This window comes from Notamacropus eugenii, chromosome 1, assembly GCF_028372415.1.
Source record: "Notamacropus eugenii isolate mMacEug1 chromosome 1, mMacEug1.pri_v2, whole genome shotgun sequence".
Taxonomy (NCBI): domain Eukaryota; kingdom Metazoa; phylum Chordata; class Mammalia; order Diprotodontia; family Macropodidae; genus Notamacropus; species Notamacropus eugenii.
Window position 1 is genome coordinate 494,863,964 of NC_092872.1, and position 18,155 is coordinate 494,882,118.

Consider the following 18,155-nt stretch of genomic DNA (forward strand, 5'->3'; position numbering starts at 1 on the left):
ATTTGTAGTAGCTTTGTTTTATTTCCACATCCCTCACATTTCCTCTCAAGTATCTCTTTTTTTAAAATTCAATTATTTTATTTGTTTTCAGTGTTCAATAATCACTTCCATATAGTTTAGATTTTTTTCCACTCCCTCCCACTTATTGCCCCCTCCTTCCCTGAGACAGTCTTAAATAGGTTCTACACATACATTCCTAAATGCATGTTGCATAGAAGAATTAAAATGAATGAGGGAAACCATAAAACGAACAAAACATAACATAATACGAAAGAAAATGGTCTGTTTCTGTCTGCAATCCATTTCCATAGTTCTTTCTCTGGATCTGGAAGGTGTTTTGCCTCGAGTCCATTGGAAATTTTTTAAGTCCATGCATTTCAGTGAAGTACTAAGTCTACCAGAAAAATTCCTCACACACTGTGGTTGTTGCTGTGTACAAAGTTCTGCTGGTTCTACTCCTTTCACTCAACATCAGTTCTTATAAGTCTTTCCAGGCTTCTTTGAAGTCTTCCTGTTCATCGTTTCTCATAACAAAATAGTATTCTATTACATTCATATACCACAATTTGTTCAGCCATTCCCCAGTTGATGGGCATCCCTTGATTTCCAGTTTTTGGCCACCACAAAGAGAGCTGCTATAAATATTTTTCTACATGTGGGATCCTTTCCCATTTCTATGATCTCTTTGGGATAGAGTCCCAGAAGTGATACTGCTGGTCAAAGGGTATGCACATTTTTGTAGCCCTTTGGGCATAGTTCCAAATTGTTCTCCAGAATGGTTGGATCAACTCATAGCTCCACCAACAATGAATTAGTGTTCCAACTCTCTTCTCCAACATTTATCATCTTTCTGTTTTGTCATGTTAGCCAGTCTGATAGGTGTGATGTTAACCAGCTATCTCTTGTAACAAAAAGTAAAGAAATGAAGGGAAAAAAGCCATTCTTGGCAATTAATCACTATATTAACTGAAGTGAGAAGCGATGAGAGCTTGCATTAGGACAGTGGTTGTGCAGTAGAGAGAAGGAGTCAGATGCAAAGAAAAAAATGGTGATGATAGAAAAGGCAAGATTTGGCAACTGATTAGATACATAAACTTAGGGCTCTTGGGTAACACCAGGATTATGAACATAAAAGACTAAAAGAATGGTGGTGCTTTAGCAGAAATAGAGAAATTTGATAGATGGGTCAATTTTATAAGTTACGTTTTGAATATTTTGATGTCTGGAGATATCTCTGGAAGATCCAGTTTAAAATGTTCAACAGATAGTTGATAATGTAGGGTTGAAACTTAGGGGAGAGACTCAGGTTGGGTATGTGAACTTCAGTGTGATCAGCCTAGAGGTAGTAATTAAAATTTTGGGAGTTCATGGAGTTATTGGTTGAGTGCGATGGGAGAAGAATGCCTAGGACAAAGCCTTCTTTGCAGTAAGGAACTGTGATGTTGTTGGTGATAGCAGTGGAGATTGCAGAGGAGCAGTTAGAAAGGTAGGAAAGAGAAACAAGTAGGACTAGAAAAACCTAAAGGGGAGAGATTATCCAGGAGGAGAAAGTAGTCAGTCGGTGGAGACGTTTACAGCTAAGAGACCAAAGAGAGAAAAGAGATTGTTGGTGATTTGGGGGAGAACAATTTTAGTTGAGTGATTGTGTTGGAAAGTAGATAGCACAGTGTTGATGAATGAGTGAAATGAAAGGAAGAGGGAGCAACAAGTATTGACAGTTTTTTTTAGGAATTTGGCCAAGAGAAAGAGGAGAAATATAGGACAGTACCTCACAGATAAACATTCTATTACCTTCCATCGATGAGATTGTATGATTAGGATATGAAATGATTTTGATCATCCTGGTTATACTTTCTGTCTCATCTATGTCCTTCCTAAAATGTTATGCATAGATTTGAGCACAGTACTCCAGATGTTGCCTGTCCAGAGTACAGTAGAACTATCATTATAGTCTTGATTGCCTTAACCTTTTGGTCTACCATATCATTTTGTTGACTCACATTGAATTTGCATTCCACTAACAGACATAGATACAGACACACAGACACACAGATACATATACCCATCTTTAATAGTCAAGCTCTTGTTCCTGCTTGTGAGGTTAATTTTTTTAATCCAAATGTAAAACTTGACTTTTTTTAAATTTCAATTTTAGATTTGCTCCAAAATTCTAGTTAGCAAGTATTAAATGTCTACTATGAGCCAAGCACTGGGCTAAGAATTTGGGATGCAGAAAGGGTAAAAAACAGTCCTTGCCCCCTCAAAGAAAGAATAGTCTAATGAGGAACCCAGCATACAGACAGCTACGTATGAACTAGATACACACACACTCATACAGTCACATGCAGACAGAGGATAATTTGGAGATAATCTCAGATGGAAGTCACTAAGATAAGGAAGATAGGAAAGGCTTCTTGATGAAGACGGGTTGTTAGCTTTGACTTGAAGGAAGCAGAGATGGGGAGGGAAAGAGTTCCAGGAATGAGGGAAAGACTTTGATATCTTTTTGGATCCTGTTATAGTTATTCCTGATTCAGTAAACATACCAGTTAAACCTTTAAGTTATTGATATTAAAAAAAAAAATTCATCATTACCAGGCCAAGGGCAGATATGTGGTAGACTTAACTTCCTCTTCTATTTTGACATCAATCCATTGATTTCTTTTTGGGTTAACCCATGTAATCAGTTCCAAATCTTGTCCTTTTCCATATCTCTCCATCTTGTTTTCAACAATAACATGAATATATTTAATGATCTTCTAGTTTAGCAGCCCTGTCAAAAGAAAATAGGATTGTATAGTATGACCTGTTGTTCTTCATCGGTCTATGCTTACTCTTAATGGTCACTGCCTTCTCTTCAGACCCATTTGTTTAATAATTTATCTTAGAATTTTTGCCAAGAATTGAAGTCAAGTCTCCTCTTATTATTTATAGTTCTGTACTATGTACTTGTTTGGAGGTGGAAGTATTATTTACTTTTCTATAATCCTTTAGCACCTCCCATGTTCCATGATATTTCAGAGATCACTGAAAGTGAAAGGTACATGCCATCCATCACTTTGTTCAGTATTCAAAGTTTTTTTGGGTAAGGTAACTGAAATGTCACAGGGCAGTTAGGTACACTTTTATCGTCACATCCTTATGTTAGGTAAAAAGTTATTTCTCTTGTCAGAGAAAACTGGAGAAAAATAAGAATTTAGTAGTCCTATTCTCTTTTGTTAATCATTAGCTTTTCTTTTTCCTTCATTTATCCTCCTCTTCCTGAACGGGCCTAATAAGCTATAAGGCCAAACCTTCCCTTTTTTAGATGAAGAAACTGCTGTCCAGTTAGGCTAAGTGGCTTGTGAGTGGAGAGGGGGATGTCATAAAAAGCCAGGAAGGAGAACTTGTATTCAGGAGGATTAGGTATGGTTAAACAGTCTCAAATAATTGTGAAAAGGTCAAGAAAGTGAGGCTTGAGAAAAAGCCACAGGACTTAGTAATTAAGAAATTGTAGTCTAAATTGGTACATGGACAAAGCAGTGACAAAAATAATGAAACTTAACACTGTGTAATTATAATGACTTATATTGTCCTGGTAAAAGAGATGAAAAAAATGCACTTTCTTTCCTTAGAAGAGATTGGACACTATTATTGTTTATACTGAAAGACTAAGTTGACACAGTGGTTGTTATTGAACTACGTTTTCTCCCTTCTCTTGTTTTATTTTTTGTGATGAGGGATGGGTTTATTAGGTAGTGTAAGGGGATGACATATTTGGAAACAAAGATAAAATTTTAAAAAAATGCTGAAAAGCATTTTAAAAAAAGAGATTATTGGTATAACCTTGGAGAAGTCACTTTCAGTTCGGCAGCAGAGTTTGTAAGTGAGAGGGAAATGAGGCTGTAGAATCAATGAGTATAGGCAGGTTTTTGTAGGAGTTTGTGTGAAAGGGAAGAAAAGTATAACATAATAGTGTGGGAGAAGAGGGGAAGGAGTTGAAAGACCAAAATATTGTTTAGTAAATGAAGAGGTAGATTTGTATATATGTGTAGGCACTAGAAAAAGAGCCACTGGATCAAAAGACTGGAGACTAGTGGGGTGAGGACAGTTGAAGGGCAAGTTGTCAGATGAGTGGAGATAGAATGTGATTAAGGGCATAAGTATAGGGTTTGTCTGTGGCAAGGATGATGACCATCTCTTCTTCTGAGACTAGTATAGAAGAGGAAATACTGGAGGATGATAGTGAAGAATGTTTTTTACATTCTGATGTCATTTTTATAAAAGAGGTTATTGAATTACTAGTGTTTTATATACAACTATGGTAAAATGCTAGTACAATAATACATTCCAAAGCCAATAAGTGATTTCTTATTTATTCACTATTTTTGGAATTATCTGTATTTCCTGTTCACTGGGTTAGGTTGATTACCCTCTGGAGGAATTTTAGGAGAACATTCATATGAATTATGCGTGGTGTTTATTTGCTATGTAATTTGTGTATATTTACTTATTCTCAAATTGTTTCCTAGACCACTTTTAGGAATGTAAGCTCCTTGAGGACATGAGCTCTTTCATTTTTTCATTTGTTTCCCATGCTCATTGCTTGACACGTAATAGGCAGTAGGCTCTCAGTAAATGGTTTTTAATTGTGAAATTGGAAAGTTTGAAGGTATCATTATCAGTATCAGTGGAGAAAGGAATCAAATCAAAGAAATGATAATACATCAAATTATTCTTTTAGTAATGATTATTGAGAATCCTGGTGTTTCATTTGTCATAGGGATTTGTCACACATGCTCCTCTTAGTATACCTTTTCTTCCACTAAAGCTCTACTTTCATACTTTGTTGTAGCTTGATTCCTGAAGGCTGTGTCAGCAGGACACTATCTCTTGTTATAATACTAGAGTATGAGCCTGGAAATAGATTATCTGTTGTAGGGACCCAGCGTAACCAGTTTAGAGATACTTATCACCAGATTGCCTACATGGTGATGACATTTTTGGCCACAGTAACTTCAAAGTACCATCAATGAAGTTATAGAAGAGTCGATCCATGTTGATGGAAAGGAACAACCATACCAAAGTCACTGTTCCTTAAGGTTTTAAAGTATGGACTCCTTTTGTTGAAACTGATTTAAATGGCAGTACCCTGTTGGCCATTATGAACCTTTTCACTCTTAAGTTGTATTAGAAATAATATGAAACTTTTAAAAAATGAAATTGAGGACTATGAGAAGGTGATGTGCCAATTTGCACGTATATAAAGGAACTACTATTTCATTTGGAATTTAGGAAAGAGTATAACTTCTAATTGCCTTAATTTCAAAATGTTAAAGTTAACAGATGACATCAAAATACCTTTGGTTCCCAGGGAACTATTTTTCATTTCTTTGTATTTCCAGTATCTAGCAAATGCCTTTTGCATATGGTGGGTGCCTAATTAATACTTGTTAAATTGAATTGCACCTGCGTAATTTGGAACTTTAATTTAGATTTTCTAGTTCTCCATTTTTGTCACAGAGGTGACCAGAAGGTGAATGAATTCACTTGTCAGTGACAGCTGAAGCAAAGAGATACTTAGGGTATTCAGAGAGATGAGGTCTTAGTCTAATTTTATTACTGTGTGTTTGGATAGAGTTTAAATGTTAAATTAGGTGTAATTTATACTCATTAAAATGACAAATACATAGAAACTTCTAAGCATATAAATAATTACTTTTTCTTTTGCATTACTGTAAGTGAACATTTCAGTATCTTTGTCAAGAAATCTGCACGGATGGTTTGGTCCATGGGGTCATGAAGAGTCAGACATGACTAAACAACTGAATAACTTAGTATGCAGCTAGGTGGCTGGAGTCAGGAAGACTTGAATTCAAATCCAGCCTCAGAGACTTATTAGCTTTATGACCCTGGACAAGTCATTTGAACTTTGCATCCAGTGGAGAAGGAAATGGCAAACCACTCCAATATCTTTACCTAGAAAACCCGTGGACGGTATGGTCCATGGGATCATGAATAGTTGGACTGACCTGAATGACAGAAAAGTTACATTGATAAGGTTAAGAATTTTCTCATAGGCATGTACTTTAAGAAAACAATTATTCATCAGATCGTTCAGTAGATATTTATTGCCCACAGCCTATATTAAGTTCTTGTGGAGGATATTTAGATGAAAAAGATATGATTTTTGTGTTTAGAGAGTTTGTAGTCTAATAATAATATTTCTTTAGCGCTTTAATATTTGTAGAACAGTTTATAAATATTTCATTCCATCCTTATAACAATCCTGTGAAGTAGGTGCTATTATTAGCTCCATTTTTACAGATGAGGATATTGAGGTAGGCAGTGTTTAAGTGACTTGCCCAGGATCACATAACAAGTAAGTGTCTGAAGCTTGATTTGAGCCTTTTTGACTCCAGGTACAGTGCTGTATTCATCGTGACATCTATTGACCTTAGAGAGGAGATAAGAGATGCAAATTAATAATTATAGCATAGGATAGAATCTTTAAATGGCATTGAAATAATCATGATAAAAGAAACTTAAAACATTTTAGAAACATGTTTCAGGATAGAATTTTGTGAGATAAAATCTTTCTTGGAAATAAATGACATCTATTTGGGGGCAGATTTCCTTTTCAGTGGGGCAGATACTTGATGGAAATTCTTCAAAAGCTCCATTTTTTCAGGTCGTGATGATTTATTTCCTAAAAGCTTTTAATAGTAAAACAGAGACAGGTATAGAGAATTCCTCAATGAAAAAACTCCATCTTCCCAAGTGAGCACCTTTCCTACAAATTAATAGCTGTAGAGAGTTGTCCAGAGCACTTAAAAAAATACATGTAAATTTTCCCAGTCACACAGGCAGTATATATGTGTCAGAAGCAGTACTTAAGTCCAGGTCTTTCTGTCTATGAGGCTAACTCTCTAACCAGTACACACTATGCAACTTCTCCTAATAGGAAAATTTTAATAGAAATCCTCCCTGCCGCTCCCTCCTTTCTCTCTCCATCTTTTCCCAATACAGGAAGTATTCAGTTCAATTTGCCAGACTTTTATTAAGTGCTCAAATGTTCCTATAGGTGCAGTGTTTATAGTGCTGGGATTATGAACATGAAAGATAAAAGCTCCCTAAAGGATTTATGATTTCTTTGTTGTGGACATTGCTTTCACTGATGGGAAGGTCAAATCTTTTCTGTTAAGTAGATGATTTCATTATTTGTGTTTGAAGATAATCCTATCCTTGTAACCAGTATTCTGTTCTGGTCAGACTACATCTAGAGTATTATATTCAATTCTGGCCTCCACAATTTAGGAAGTCAAGTCAACAAACATTTATTAAGTGCCTGCTATGTTCCAGGCACTGTGCTAAGCGCTGCAGATGCATAGAAAAGCAAACAAACTGTCTGTACTCTCAGGGACCTCATAATTGAATGGAGACAACTTGTAAATAACTGTACAAATGGGATAAATATATGATAAATTAGAAATAATCTCAGATGAAAGGCACTAAGATTAAGGAGAACTTGGAATGGCTTTTATCAGAAAGGATTTTACCTGAGATGTGAAGGAAACAAGGAAACCAAGTAAAAAAGCCCAGGAGTTAGGAGAGGTAGTGTCTTCTGCTAGAGCAGTAGCTAGAACAGTATGGAGGCCAGTGTCATTTGGTTATATAGTAGGGGCGGGGTGGTGGTGATGAAATAGGTTGGTGGTGGTGGTAAGAAGGTGTAAAGTATAAGAAAATTTAAAATGTAGGGCAGGCCATGAAGGGCTTTGAATGCCAAATAGCATTTTATATTTGATCTTGGAGATGATAGATGGCCATTATTGGAAGTGACATAGTTAGAACTATGCTTTAGGAAGATCGCTTTGACAACTGTGAATGGAGAATGGAGTGGAGTTAGGAGAAACTTGAGCCAAGGACATTAATTAGCAGTTTATTGTAAAAGCCCAGACATAAGAGAATGAAGACTTCTACCAGAATGATGACAGTGTCAAAGATGGGGAACCAAACTGGTGAAGGATCTCATGTCCATGCTATATGAAAAAGAAGGAACTGGGGATGTCTGGCATGGTGAAAAGATGACCAAGGAAAGAACTGTGCTATCTTGAAAAATCTGAAGGGTTGTTTTTCGGATAGGAATTAAATTTATTCTGTTTGGACTCTGAGGGCTGTTGATATTGTTTGTCCTTTTTTTCTAGAAAAGGATCATGATATCAGGAAGGTGATGCCATGACATACAAGTGAATTGGATTTAAGTAAAGAAGGGCTGTGCAAAGTCACCAGCTTCCTTCTCTCCTCTAGAGCCATCTGGGAATAGTAGTGAAATATAGATCAGGACTACTGGAGATGACTTCCAAGTCTCAGAGCTAAAAATTTCATAGATGAAATTCAGGTCAATATATAAACTAACAAAATTTATTAAAAGAAAATATACAGAAATATTAAAATAGGGGAGGCTGTTCCAAGAGAAGGTTGGATTAGATAATCACTAAGATTCCCGATGTCTATTCTATGTAAATGAGAATTATTAATTAACAAACTTCAAAGCTCTAGATTAGCACATTTTAATATTTATGAATAGAGTTTGGAAAGCCCAAGAACAGTAAGTAGAGTTGCAAACTTAATTTTAATTTGATGTCTGGAGAAGTTTCCTAACAAGTAGAGCTTTCCTTTCATGCAATGGACTGTCTTCTGAGTCTTACAATACCTTTTTAATGGAGATGATCTGGCAGAGATTGAATGACTACTTGTATGTGCTGTAGTGGTTTGAGGTACATACTTTTATCATAGTACAAAAAAGATTCTTCTAAGTATAAGTGAGTTGTATTTTGTTAACTTTTTTCTTTTCTGTGCATCTATTGAAGTGACTGTGATTTTGAATGTTTCTGTTTTTAATGTGGTTAATTATTTTCCTAATGTTGAATTATCCTAATGTTTCCAGTATAGTCAGTCAGTAAACATTTATTAACTGCCTACTATGTTCTAGGCATTAGGATTATACTGGGGATATAAAAAGAGGCAAAAGATAATCCCTATCCTCAAGAAATTTGCAATCTAATGATGGATACAACATGTAAACAACTGTACAAACAGGGATAGATACAGGATAAAAATGAAATAATCAATAGAGGGAAGCCACTACAATTAAGAGGAATTGGGAATAATTCCTATAAAAAAGGTAGGAGTTTGCTTGGAACTTGAAGAAAGCTGGAGAATCCTGGAGGTGGAGATGAGGAAGAAGAACATTCTAGGCATGAGGGGGAAGCCAGAGAAAATACCAGGAGTCAAGAGATGGAGTTTATAGTTCGTGCAGCAACAAGGACGCCACTGGATCAGAGTTAGATATAAGAAGACTAGAAGGGAAGGAGGCTAGGTTGTGAAGAGCTTTGAATGCCAGACTTAGGGTTTTATGTTTTATCCTGGCAGGCAAAAGGAGCCACTGGAGTTGGGGGCAGGATTTGACATGGTCCAGTTTGTCCTTTAAGTAAGTCACTTTGGCAGCTGATTAGAGAATGGAGTGGAGTAGAAAAGAGACTTGAGGTATGCCAGTTGGATGTTGCAAAAGGTGAAATTGACAGTCCTTGGAAACAGATTTGAAGTCTGGGCGTTCCAGATAGTGATAAGTCCATAATAATACCTTGGTTGTGCACCTGAGGGACTGAAAGATGATATTTCCCTCCACAGTAGTAGAGAAGAGGGAGTAGAGTTTAGGGGGAAAGATAAAGTCTTTAGTTTTGGATATTTTGACATATTAAGATATCTAGTAGACATAGGGCAGCTAGGTGGCACAGTGGATAGAGTGCTGGGTCTGCCTGGGGTCAGGAAGATCTAAGTTTAAATCTGGACTCAAACATTTAATACCTTTGTTACCCTGGACAATCTTGTTTACTTCAGTTTCCTTACCTGTAAAATGAATTGGAGAAGGAAATGACAAAACACTCTGGTCTCTTTGCCAAGAAAACCCAAATAGAGTTATGAAGAGTTGGATATGACTGAAACATCTAGACAACATTGGACATCTAGTTTGAGGTGTCTGGAAGGCAATTGGATGTGCAAGACAGGAGGTCATCAGAAAGGTTAGGGAAGAGAGATTACCATTAGAGATTGTAATTAAATCTCTGGTTGCTGATAAAGGGAGAAGAGAAGAATGCTTCAGGAAAGAATCCTTTTGGACACCAAAGGGTAGAGAGACATGACCTACATGAGGGTCTCGAAAAGGAGAGTGAGAAGGAGCAGTCTGAAAGGTAGGAATAGAACCAGGAGACAATTAGGGAGAAGAGTGTATAGATTCAACCTGATCTCAGAGAATAAATTTTTAGATATATTACTACAGTCTTTTTCTGTCATGATTTTCTTTAAAATTTCTGAATTGATAGTTAATAATCTTTATTTTGTCATTCATTGGTTTAGAAATGAGAACTATTTGTTTCATAAGAGTTTGGTAAAGTATTTTCTTGATTTCTAAGAATAATTTGTGTAGATATTAATTTGTTCTCTAAAAGTTTGATAGCAGGCATGTTCCTGGGAATTCCTTTTTAGGTGTAAGTTGGATTAATTGGCTGCACAGGTCCCTTTGACTCCCAAATTCTATGACCATCCTTCTCTTGATGAGTGTAGCTGAATGTAGTTGGGTTGATCCTCAGACAACAGGTGCACTGTGATCTGTACTTGAATTGATGTGTCTTTCCAATTTGGTTGGATATGCTAACACTTTATTTGATTGGCTTGCCTTTGAGAACCTGTTGCCTCTATCAGAGTCAAATATAAAATATAGAGATATAATGTTTAAAAATACTCCCCCCCCCACCCCAGTTCATCAGGAACACCTTAAGTAAAAATGTCCAATTCCTTTTTTCTTAAAATATTCAGAATAAAATCTCTTTCACTTACAATATTGCTGGATAAACTAAAACTTCATATCATATCTTATCTTTTCATGACTTAAGCTAGATCTCCCTCTTATGAATGGTCCTGAAAGGCTCACTGGATCAGAGATGAAAGTGGCAGATCTAGGTGTATAATAATACAGGTCCTTTGAGTATTCTGTACCGTTTCTATTGAGGCTTAGGAAAGTCTGGGAAAATCCTTCCAATCCTTCCCTAGCTCTAGTTCTAGAATAGGAAAAATAGAGGAAACACTCAATTGCTTAATCCCAGTGGATTGACTGGGATTTCCAGGGACTGAGGATAATGTTGCTGTCTCCCTGGGTAATAAATAAGTGAAGGTGGGGAGCCCCCTATCCCATTTCCTAACATGGTGGCAGATGAAGGGAGGTGGAGCCTTAGAGATCTTAAGAGAGAGATTATTTCATTAGGGATAAGGGGACCTTGGCTGACACTGACTTTTGCCCAGACTTAGAAAGTGATTATATTAGAGAATTGACTCCACAATAGTAATATTTCAGTTAGTAGATGTTGACCAGTTTACTCTAATGGCTATATTCTGTAGAGGGGAAGTAGAAGTCATGAATCAGGTTTGGGACATATTTATTTCTATCAATAAAGGGCCACTTCGATCAGACTTTTAAAATCTATACTTGATGGATACGTCTTTAGGGTTTGGTAGAAGTGTGTGTTAGCATTTGGTGAGATATTTCAAAAGTAACATTAGATTTTTGGTATTCTTGTTAAATGACTGAATTGTCCGTATTTTACATGTTGTAATTTTTTCTCCCAGATCTGTGATTCATTTTTGTAGGCTGATGGTGTCAAATTCAAATAGAAAGAGGTGAGCTAAACCGGATATAAGAATCCCTATGGGCTTCATAAGGATTTAGAAAACAGCATATTAACAGTATCTGTGTTGTTTTGTATTTTTATTTATTTTGTTAAATATTTCCTAGTTATATTTTAATGTGGTTTGGGCTACACTAGGGAATGTTTTAGGCCTACAGTATACCTGTTTACTATCTTTTCTTTAGGGAACTCCTGGTGTGGGACAAGGAGCTCCCTTTTCTGATGCAGTTAGCAGTCTTTTATTTTTCTGGAAGCACTGAACAGTTAGCTTAGGTTGTCTGGGGTCACACTGCTAGTTTATATCAGAAGCAGAATTTGACCTCAGAATTCCTTGACTCTAGCGATAGCACTGCCTCTCATTGTATAAGAATATTGCTTCTAAAATTCCTTTCTCTTATATTTCCAAATTACACCTCATCTTCATTCTATAGCTTGGTATATGTTTCCAAGTACAGTAAAAGGACAGTAAAAAATACAAATATTGTCACATATAGACAGAATATTTGTTTTCACTGTATCTTGGATAAAGAACATTTAAAAAAGGGGAATTTTGTTATAATCCTATTACCTCTATCTTCAAATTTGGGACTCTAATGTTTAATTATTTTTTTAAAGTGGTAACTATTATTATTCAGACTGTCCTTAACATGAATTGTTGGTTACACACTGATACAAATTTTGGTTTGCTATCTTTTACCATGTAGTTGTATACATTTTTATATATACACATATCATTAACATACCCTTTCCTCATTACTCTATAAATATTTTGTTACCTGGAACATATGAAAAGTCTTGCCTTCAATTCTTCCCCATAATAGTTTGTCTTTCAGGAAGGTATTTTTAATTATTTACCTTTTTAATAAACATTTCTGTTAGTTAACAAAATCTGTATAAGTTTATTTTTGAAACTTTGATATATTTTTAAGTTAATAAGATCAATAATATTTTCTTTGAGTCTACCCTTTTTATTTCTATTTTACCCCAAATTTTATTGAAACTTTAGCTTTGCAAATTGACTATAAAATTTCCTAACCTATATGTTTAAGATTTTAAAAATTTTTCATGGAACAGGAGCACCTTGCATATATGGATGGTAGCCTTTAAGTTTTGTTAAATGAATGAGAGGATTTTCTGCTGGACAAAAGAAGGATATGAACTTGAGCTTGGTAATGTTTGGTGCCGATTCTGCTCTAGAGTAGGAAGCAGGTCTGATGTAAAGCACAAAGTTAGGGAAGGAGGATCTTAGATCTACTACTCCCATAATTTTTTGGGGCAATCTGATAAAATTTCTGAGCTTCAGTGATCTTATCTGGAAAATGGAGATAACATTACTTGTATTGACTACTTGACTGGTCTTCCTGTGTCAAATGGGAACACATGAGAAAGTACTTGAGCAACTGACAAGTATTACATAAATTAAAAATGGATTCTGTGGCATAGTAAGAAGAGAGTACTGGAGTTGGAATCACAAGAGCTAGGTTTTAGTCTTGCCTTGTGAAACTTGGTAGTCGACCTTATTGAATTGTGATTTTATCAGTGAAATGGAGATAATAAGTAGAAATATGCATTTCCACCTTACATGATTGTTATAAAGAAATCCTTTTTTAAATCTCAAAAAGCACTACATACAAATGTGAGCTGTTGTTGTTAATACGATTATTGTACTGTCAACCACATTTGACTTCTTCTGGCCTCTTTCCACAGGGGGTAATGCCATGGCTGCTGATGAAAGTTCAACAGAAAAGCAAGGAGGGGAGCCTCAGATGGCAGCGGATGGTGAAACAAATGGTTCTTGTGAAAGAAATGAAGCCAATAGTCATCCCAATCCAGCTAAACACACTCAGGACAATACAAAAGCCAGCCCACAGGAGCCTGCTAATAAGTTAACCAGAATAGCTGAAAATGGAATTTCTGAGAGAGATAGTGACTTTGGGAAACAAAATCATGTGAAAGCTAGTGATTTCACCCAGACTTCTCTCACAGGAAGTAATGGCTATATCTTAACCAAACAGACATTACCAGAACAGCCCATAAGGACTACCAGCACCTTGGCTTCTTCTCTTCCTGGCCATGCTGCAAAAACACTTCCTGGAGGAGCCAACAAGGGAAGAACTCTAAGCTCATTTCCTCATGTACAGGCTGCAACGCCTACCAAGCTAGGTGAAGGGAGTAAAGATCTAGATCATAAAAAACCTGCCACTACACATCCTGATGTCAAAGTCCACAGAGCTCGGAAGACTATGCCTAAGTCCATCCCCAGCCTGGTAATACACTTCCCTGCTGCATTCTTTGTCTCTTGAATGGGTTATTTTTGATTATTCACCAGCAGGGGATGTTGGGAGGTGGGTTGAGAAGGTGAAAGGGGCTATTTCACTTTTTCTTTTCTGTTTGGCTTCTGGAATTAGATAAAGGATTTATTTTATATGCCATATATAACCTTGGTTAGATCACCACGATGCTTTCCCAGGGTTGCTAGATGACCAGTTCTCCTATTTTTTGCCAGGGGCTATCTGAAAAAAAGCTTATCAAAACATAGTGATTTAGTGGAACACTCATTTAGGAAAACTAGAGAGAATTCTGGGTCTGTTGATGCTTTACAGCTAAATCCTCAATCCCTTCATAATTTCCTCTTCTCTTCTTCAGTGATGCTTAGAAGGGGGCAGTAATTAGATGTTTGAGGAAAGAGTTGTAGCAGAGTTTGAGGGAGAGAAGACAAAAGGAAGGAGATCTTTAAAAAGCAGCCTAGGCTTCCCACTCAATGTTCAGTTAAACATACATTCAAATACAAAGCTGCAGTTTTCATTTTGGGACTAGAATCATCCTGTTTACAGAATATATTCGTGCTGTGCAATTGCTGGTTCCGTAGAAAGTAAAACTCTTAATTCTGCTTTGAGAGTGTAGAATGTTTCTTTATGCAGGAAAACACAAATAAGGGGCAGATCATCAAACTTTGTTGTGCCTTAGCAGAGTGAAAAGGACCTACGTCCCACTTCATTTTTCTGAGAGAAGCTGTGTTTCTATGAGATATTTTTGGGGAAGTGACATCTTTGGGAAATTGTTAAAAGGAAGAGAAGGTCAGGAGGAGGAAGTACAGTAGAGTGAAAAGATCATAAAGTACAAAAGTAGGCAGTGATTTTTCATTACTGGTGGAGGATAAGGAGTGTGTTAGGCACAGAGATATAGCTATCTTTGACCATATTGGTCTCATATATATGCAGGTAGTATATGAGATGTGCTATATTAAGACACAGGAAACCTGGGGTCCTAATCCTAGTTCTGACTGAGTGTAAACCTGATCCAAACTTCTGAAAACACCAAGGCTGTCTCAGATTTCCTGGCCCATGTTTGGATCTAATTTTCTTCTGCTTTTGAGTTCCTTAAGTTCCTTGTCCCTACTTCCCCAAGAAGCAACAGTGACTCAGACAGCTATAATAATCAACATATATTTATTGAGCATCTACTGTGTCTCTTTACTAAGTTTGAGATATAAATACTGTGAATGAAATGATTTTTCCTCATGAGGAACTTACATTTTCACCGGTCAAGACAAGAAGACACACCTACACACACACGCATCCACGCACCCACACCCACACATACACCTCAAACAGAAAGAATAAATACAAATAAGTACAAGACAGTTTAAGGGGGCGGGCACTAGCAGTTGAGGGAATCAGATTTGCCTTTAGGTAAGGAAGAGTCAGTGAGGTAGAGAATAAGAGATAATGCAAAAGTACAGGGATAGGAAATGGAGTCTCTTGTGTGAGGAACAGAGAAAAAGCCAGTTTGGCTATATTATATAGTTTGTGGGAGAGAGAGTAATGTAAAATAAAGTTGAAAGATGGACTGAGGCCAGGTTTGAAGGATTTTAAAAGTTGAACAGAGCAGATTATTTGATTATGGAGAGAGTAGATGATTGAGCAAGTGACTGATGTAGTCAGGTCACTGCTTAAGGAAAATCATTTTGACAGCAGTGTGTAATGGACTGAAGTGTGAAGAGACTTCAGGCACGAACGCCAATTAAGAGTTTATTGCAATAACTTAGGTGAGAAGTGATGAGGACGTGAATTAAGGTGGTAGCTATGTGAACAGAGAGAAAGAATCTAATGCAAGAGATATTGAGATAGAAATGGCAAAATTTATTAGCTGATTACTTTGGTAGGATGAGTGAGAGTTGAGAGGTTTGGGGCATTGCCAAGGTTGTGAACCTGGGAGACTGACAGAATGGTGGTCCCTTAGAAATAGAGGTGTTCTGGAGAGTAATGTTTTTTTTTGGGGGGGGATTGTTTTGAACTTGTTGAATTTGAGATTTCTTTGGCACACCCAGTTTGAAATGTCTAAGAGGCAGTTGGTGATATGAGATTGCAGCTGAGAAATGAGGTTCAATATGGAGCTTTGGGAGGCTATGGGAATGATAGGTTATGGAAGCTGATGAGGTCATCCAAGAGAGAGCATAAAGAGAGAGAATTATATGGGGCTTATGTCAGCTCTTTGGGGAACACTCAACACTTAGAGTGTGTAATTTGGATGATCAACCAGTAGAGGAGACTGAGAATTAAAGGCTAAATAGGTAGGAGGGAGAACCAGGAGAAAATAGTTTCATGAAAATCCAGAGAGGAGAGAGTTTTCAGAAAGATAAGGTAATTAGCAGTGCCAGATGTAGCACATTGGTCGAGAAAGGATGATGACTAAAAAAAGGCCATCAGTTTTGGCAACTAAATAATTATTGAGAGATTATTTGGAGAGAACAGTTTCAGTCAGTGATGGTCAAAATCCCGATTGAAGTGTCAAAGAAGAGGAAATAAAGACATGAGGTGTAGTCAAGCTTTTTTTTAGGTGTTTGAAGAAGGGGAGAAAGGCATAGGATGATAGCATGAGTCAGGATAGTAGGATCTAGTGAGTTTTTTTGAAGGATGGTGGCAACTTGGATTTGTTTAAAGTCAGTTGGGAAGCAACCTGTACTTAAGAGATTGAAGATTTGGAGCACATGGGATCAAGGGCACACAAGCAGGTTTACCTTGAGGATAAGGGCTGCCTCATTGTTAGAGACTGGGGACAGGGAGAGAGTAGGGGATGATATCAGTGGGTGAGCAGAGGTATCTTACTTCAGAAAAGTAATTGTTGAAGTCCTCAGCCTAAAAGGGAGAAGAGGAAGTGTTTAGAGGTTTGAAGAGAAAAGGTTTGGAAAAACCTGTTTGAGGAGTTAGGTAATCAATTAGGGAGGAATAAAAGGCTTGCCTTGCTGCAGTGAGTGTTTGAAGTTTGCAGATGTGTTGTATAAATTTATGATGTACCTAGTCAGCACAGTTGTGACTTCTTCATCTCCTTTCAACAACAGATTAGTGCAAATGAACAAAGTAGGTTGTTGGAATAATCCAACAATGAAACTATTCAAAAGAACAGCAGTGATAAGACAAGGGGTAATGGTAAAGACTGTATAGAGTTTTATTGGCTAGGTATAGGATCAAGATTAGAGAAGGAAGAAAGTAAAATCAGCAGGCAGTGGTTTGAGAAAGTACTGAGAAGTGGAGGAATTGGAGGTTTTCATGGGGTCAAGGATGGGTTTAGGATGAAAGAGATGGATAGTGAGAGATGGAATGATTAAAGATTATTATTAGGTAGGTATATTGGTGGTGTTAATTAGAGAAGTAAAACTTTTGTGGGTAATAGTGAGTTCTAGTGTATGATGATCTTTGTGTGTGGCTGAGATGGAGTGAAGGAGTGGGTCATATAATTTAAGGAGGCTGAATAATTGGAATGTTAAGGAGTTTGAAGGAACATCACCATAGATTTTGAAGTCTTCTAGCACAATGTTGCAAGTTTGGGAAGAGAGGAAAATGATGAGTCAGGTACCGAATTTTGTTAGAAAAGAGGGAGCATGATTCATTCATTCATTCATTCATTATTTAATTTATACAATAGCTACCATAATCTGGACTGGGTGGAAAGTTTTGATAATGTGCACTTTAAAGAAAGAGAGGTTGAAGAATGATGGTGGTAAGGGCAGAGTCTAGAAATAGCAGTATGGAATAAGAAGTATTTTAACTCAATTTCTCTTCCTCTCCTGTACAAATGTATAGGGGCATGTGGGTGATGAAATAGCCAGTGATGTATCTGTAGAGGAGGGCAAGGGATATGTAGTGGCATTAGGGAGCCAGGTCTAAATGAGAGCTAATAAACAGAAGGAACATGAGAGAATACGATCCAGGATGAAGATTTGTTCCTTAAGAAATTGAGATTCCAGAAGGCATAGTACATAGGGTTGGAGTATGGGACATTGATTGGGTAGGGTTGAAGAGGAGAGTGGGAATAAAAGAAGATAAAATAAATATAACATTTGTGTAATGTATTTATACATTTATAATATGTAGTGTATTAATATTTATATGTAATACAAATATCAATATAAAGTAAATGTAAATATAAAAAAGA

General features: G+C 36.7%; 1 protein-coding gene across 23 annotated transcripts in view; it reads left to right on the forward strand.

Annotated features, from left to right (window-relative positions):
* The window catches only part of EHMT1 (euchromatic histone lysine methyltransferase 1), a 300,206-nt gene that overhangs the window by 124,082 nt on the left and 157,969 nt on the right, over positions 1–18,155 (forward strand). For 22 of the 23 annotated variants that reach the window (XM_072633192.1, XM_072633195.1, XM_072633191.1 and 19 more), the window contains one exon: positions 13,428–13,987. In XM_072633192.1, the coding sequence (XP_072489293.1) occupies positions 13,428–13,987 (560 nt within the window). Of the gene's footprint in view, positions 1–9,798; positions 10,230–13,427; positions 13,988–18,155 lie in introns of those variants that run through there. The other variant, XM_072633199.1, reaches the window with a different exon arrangement.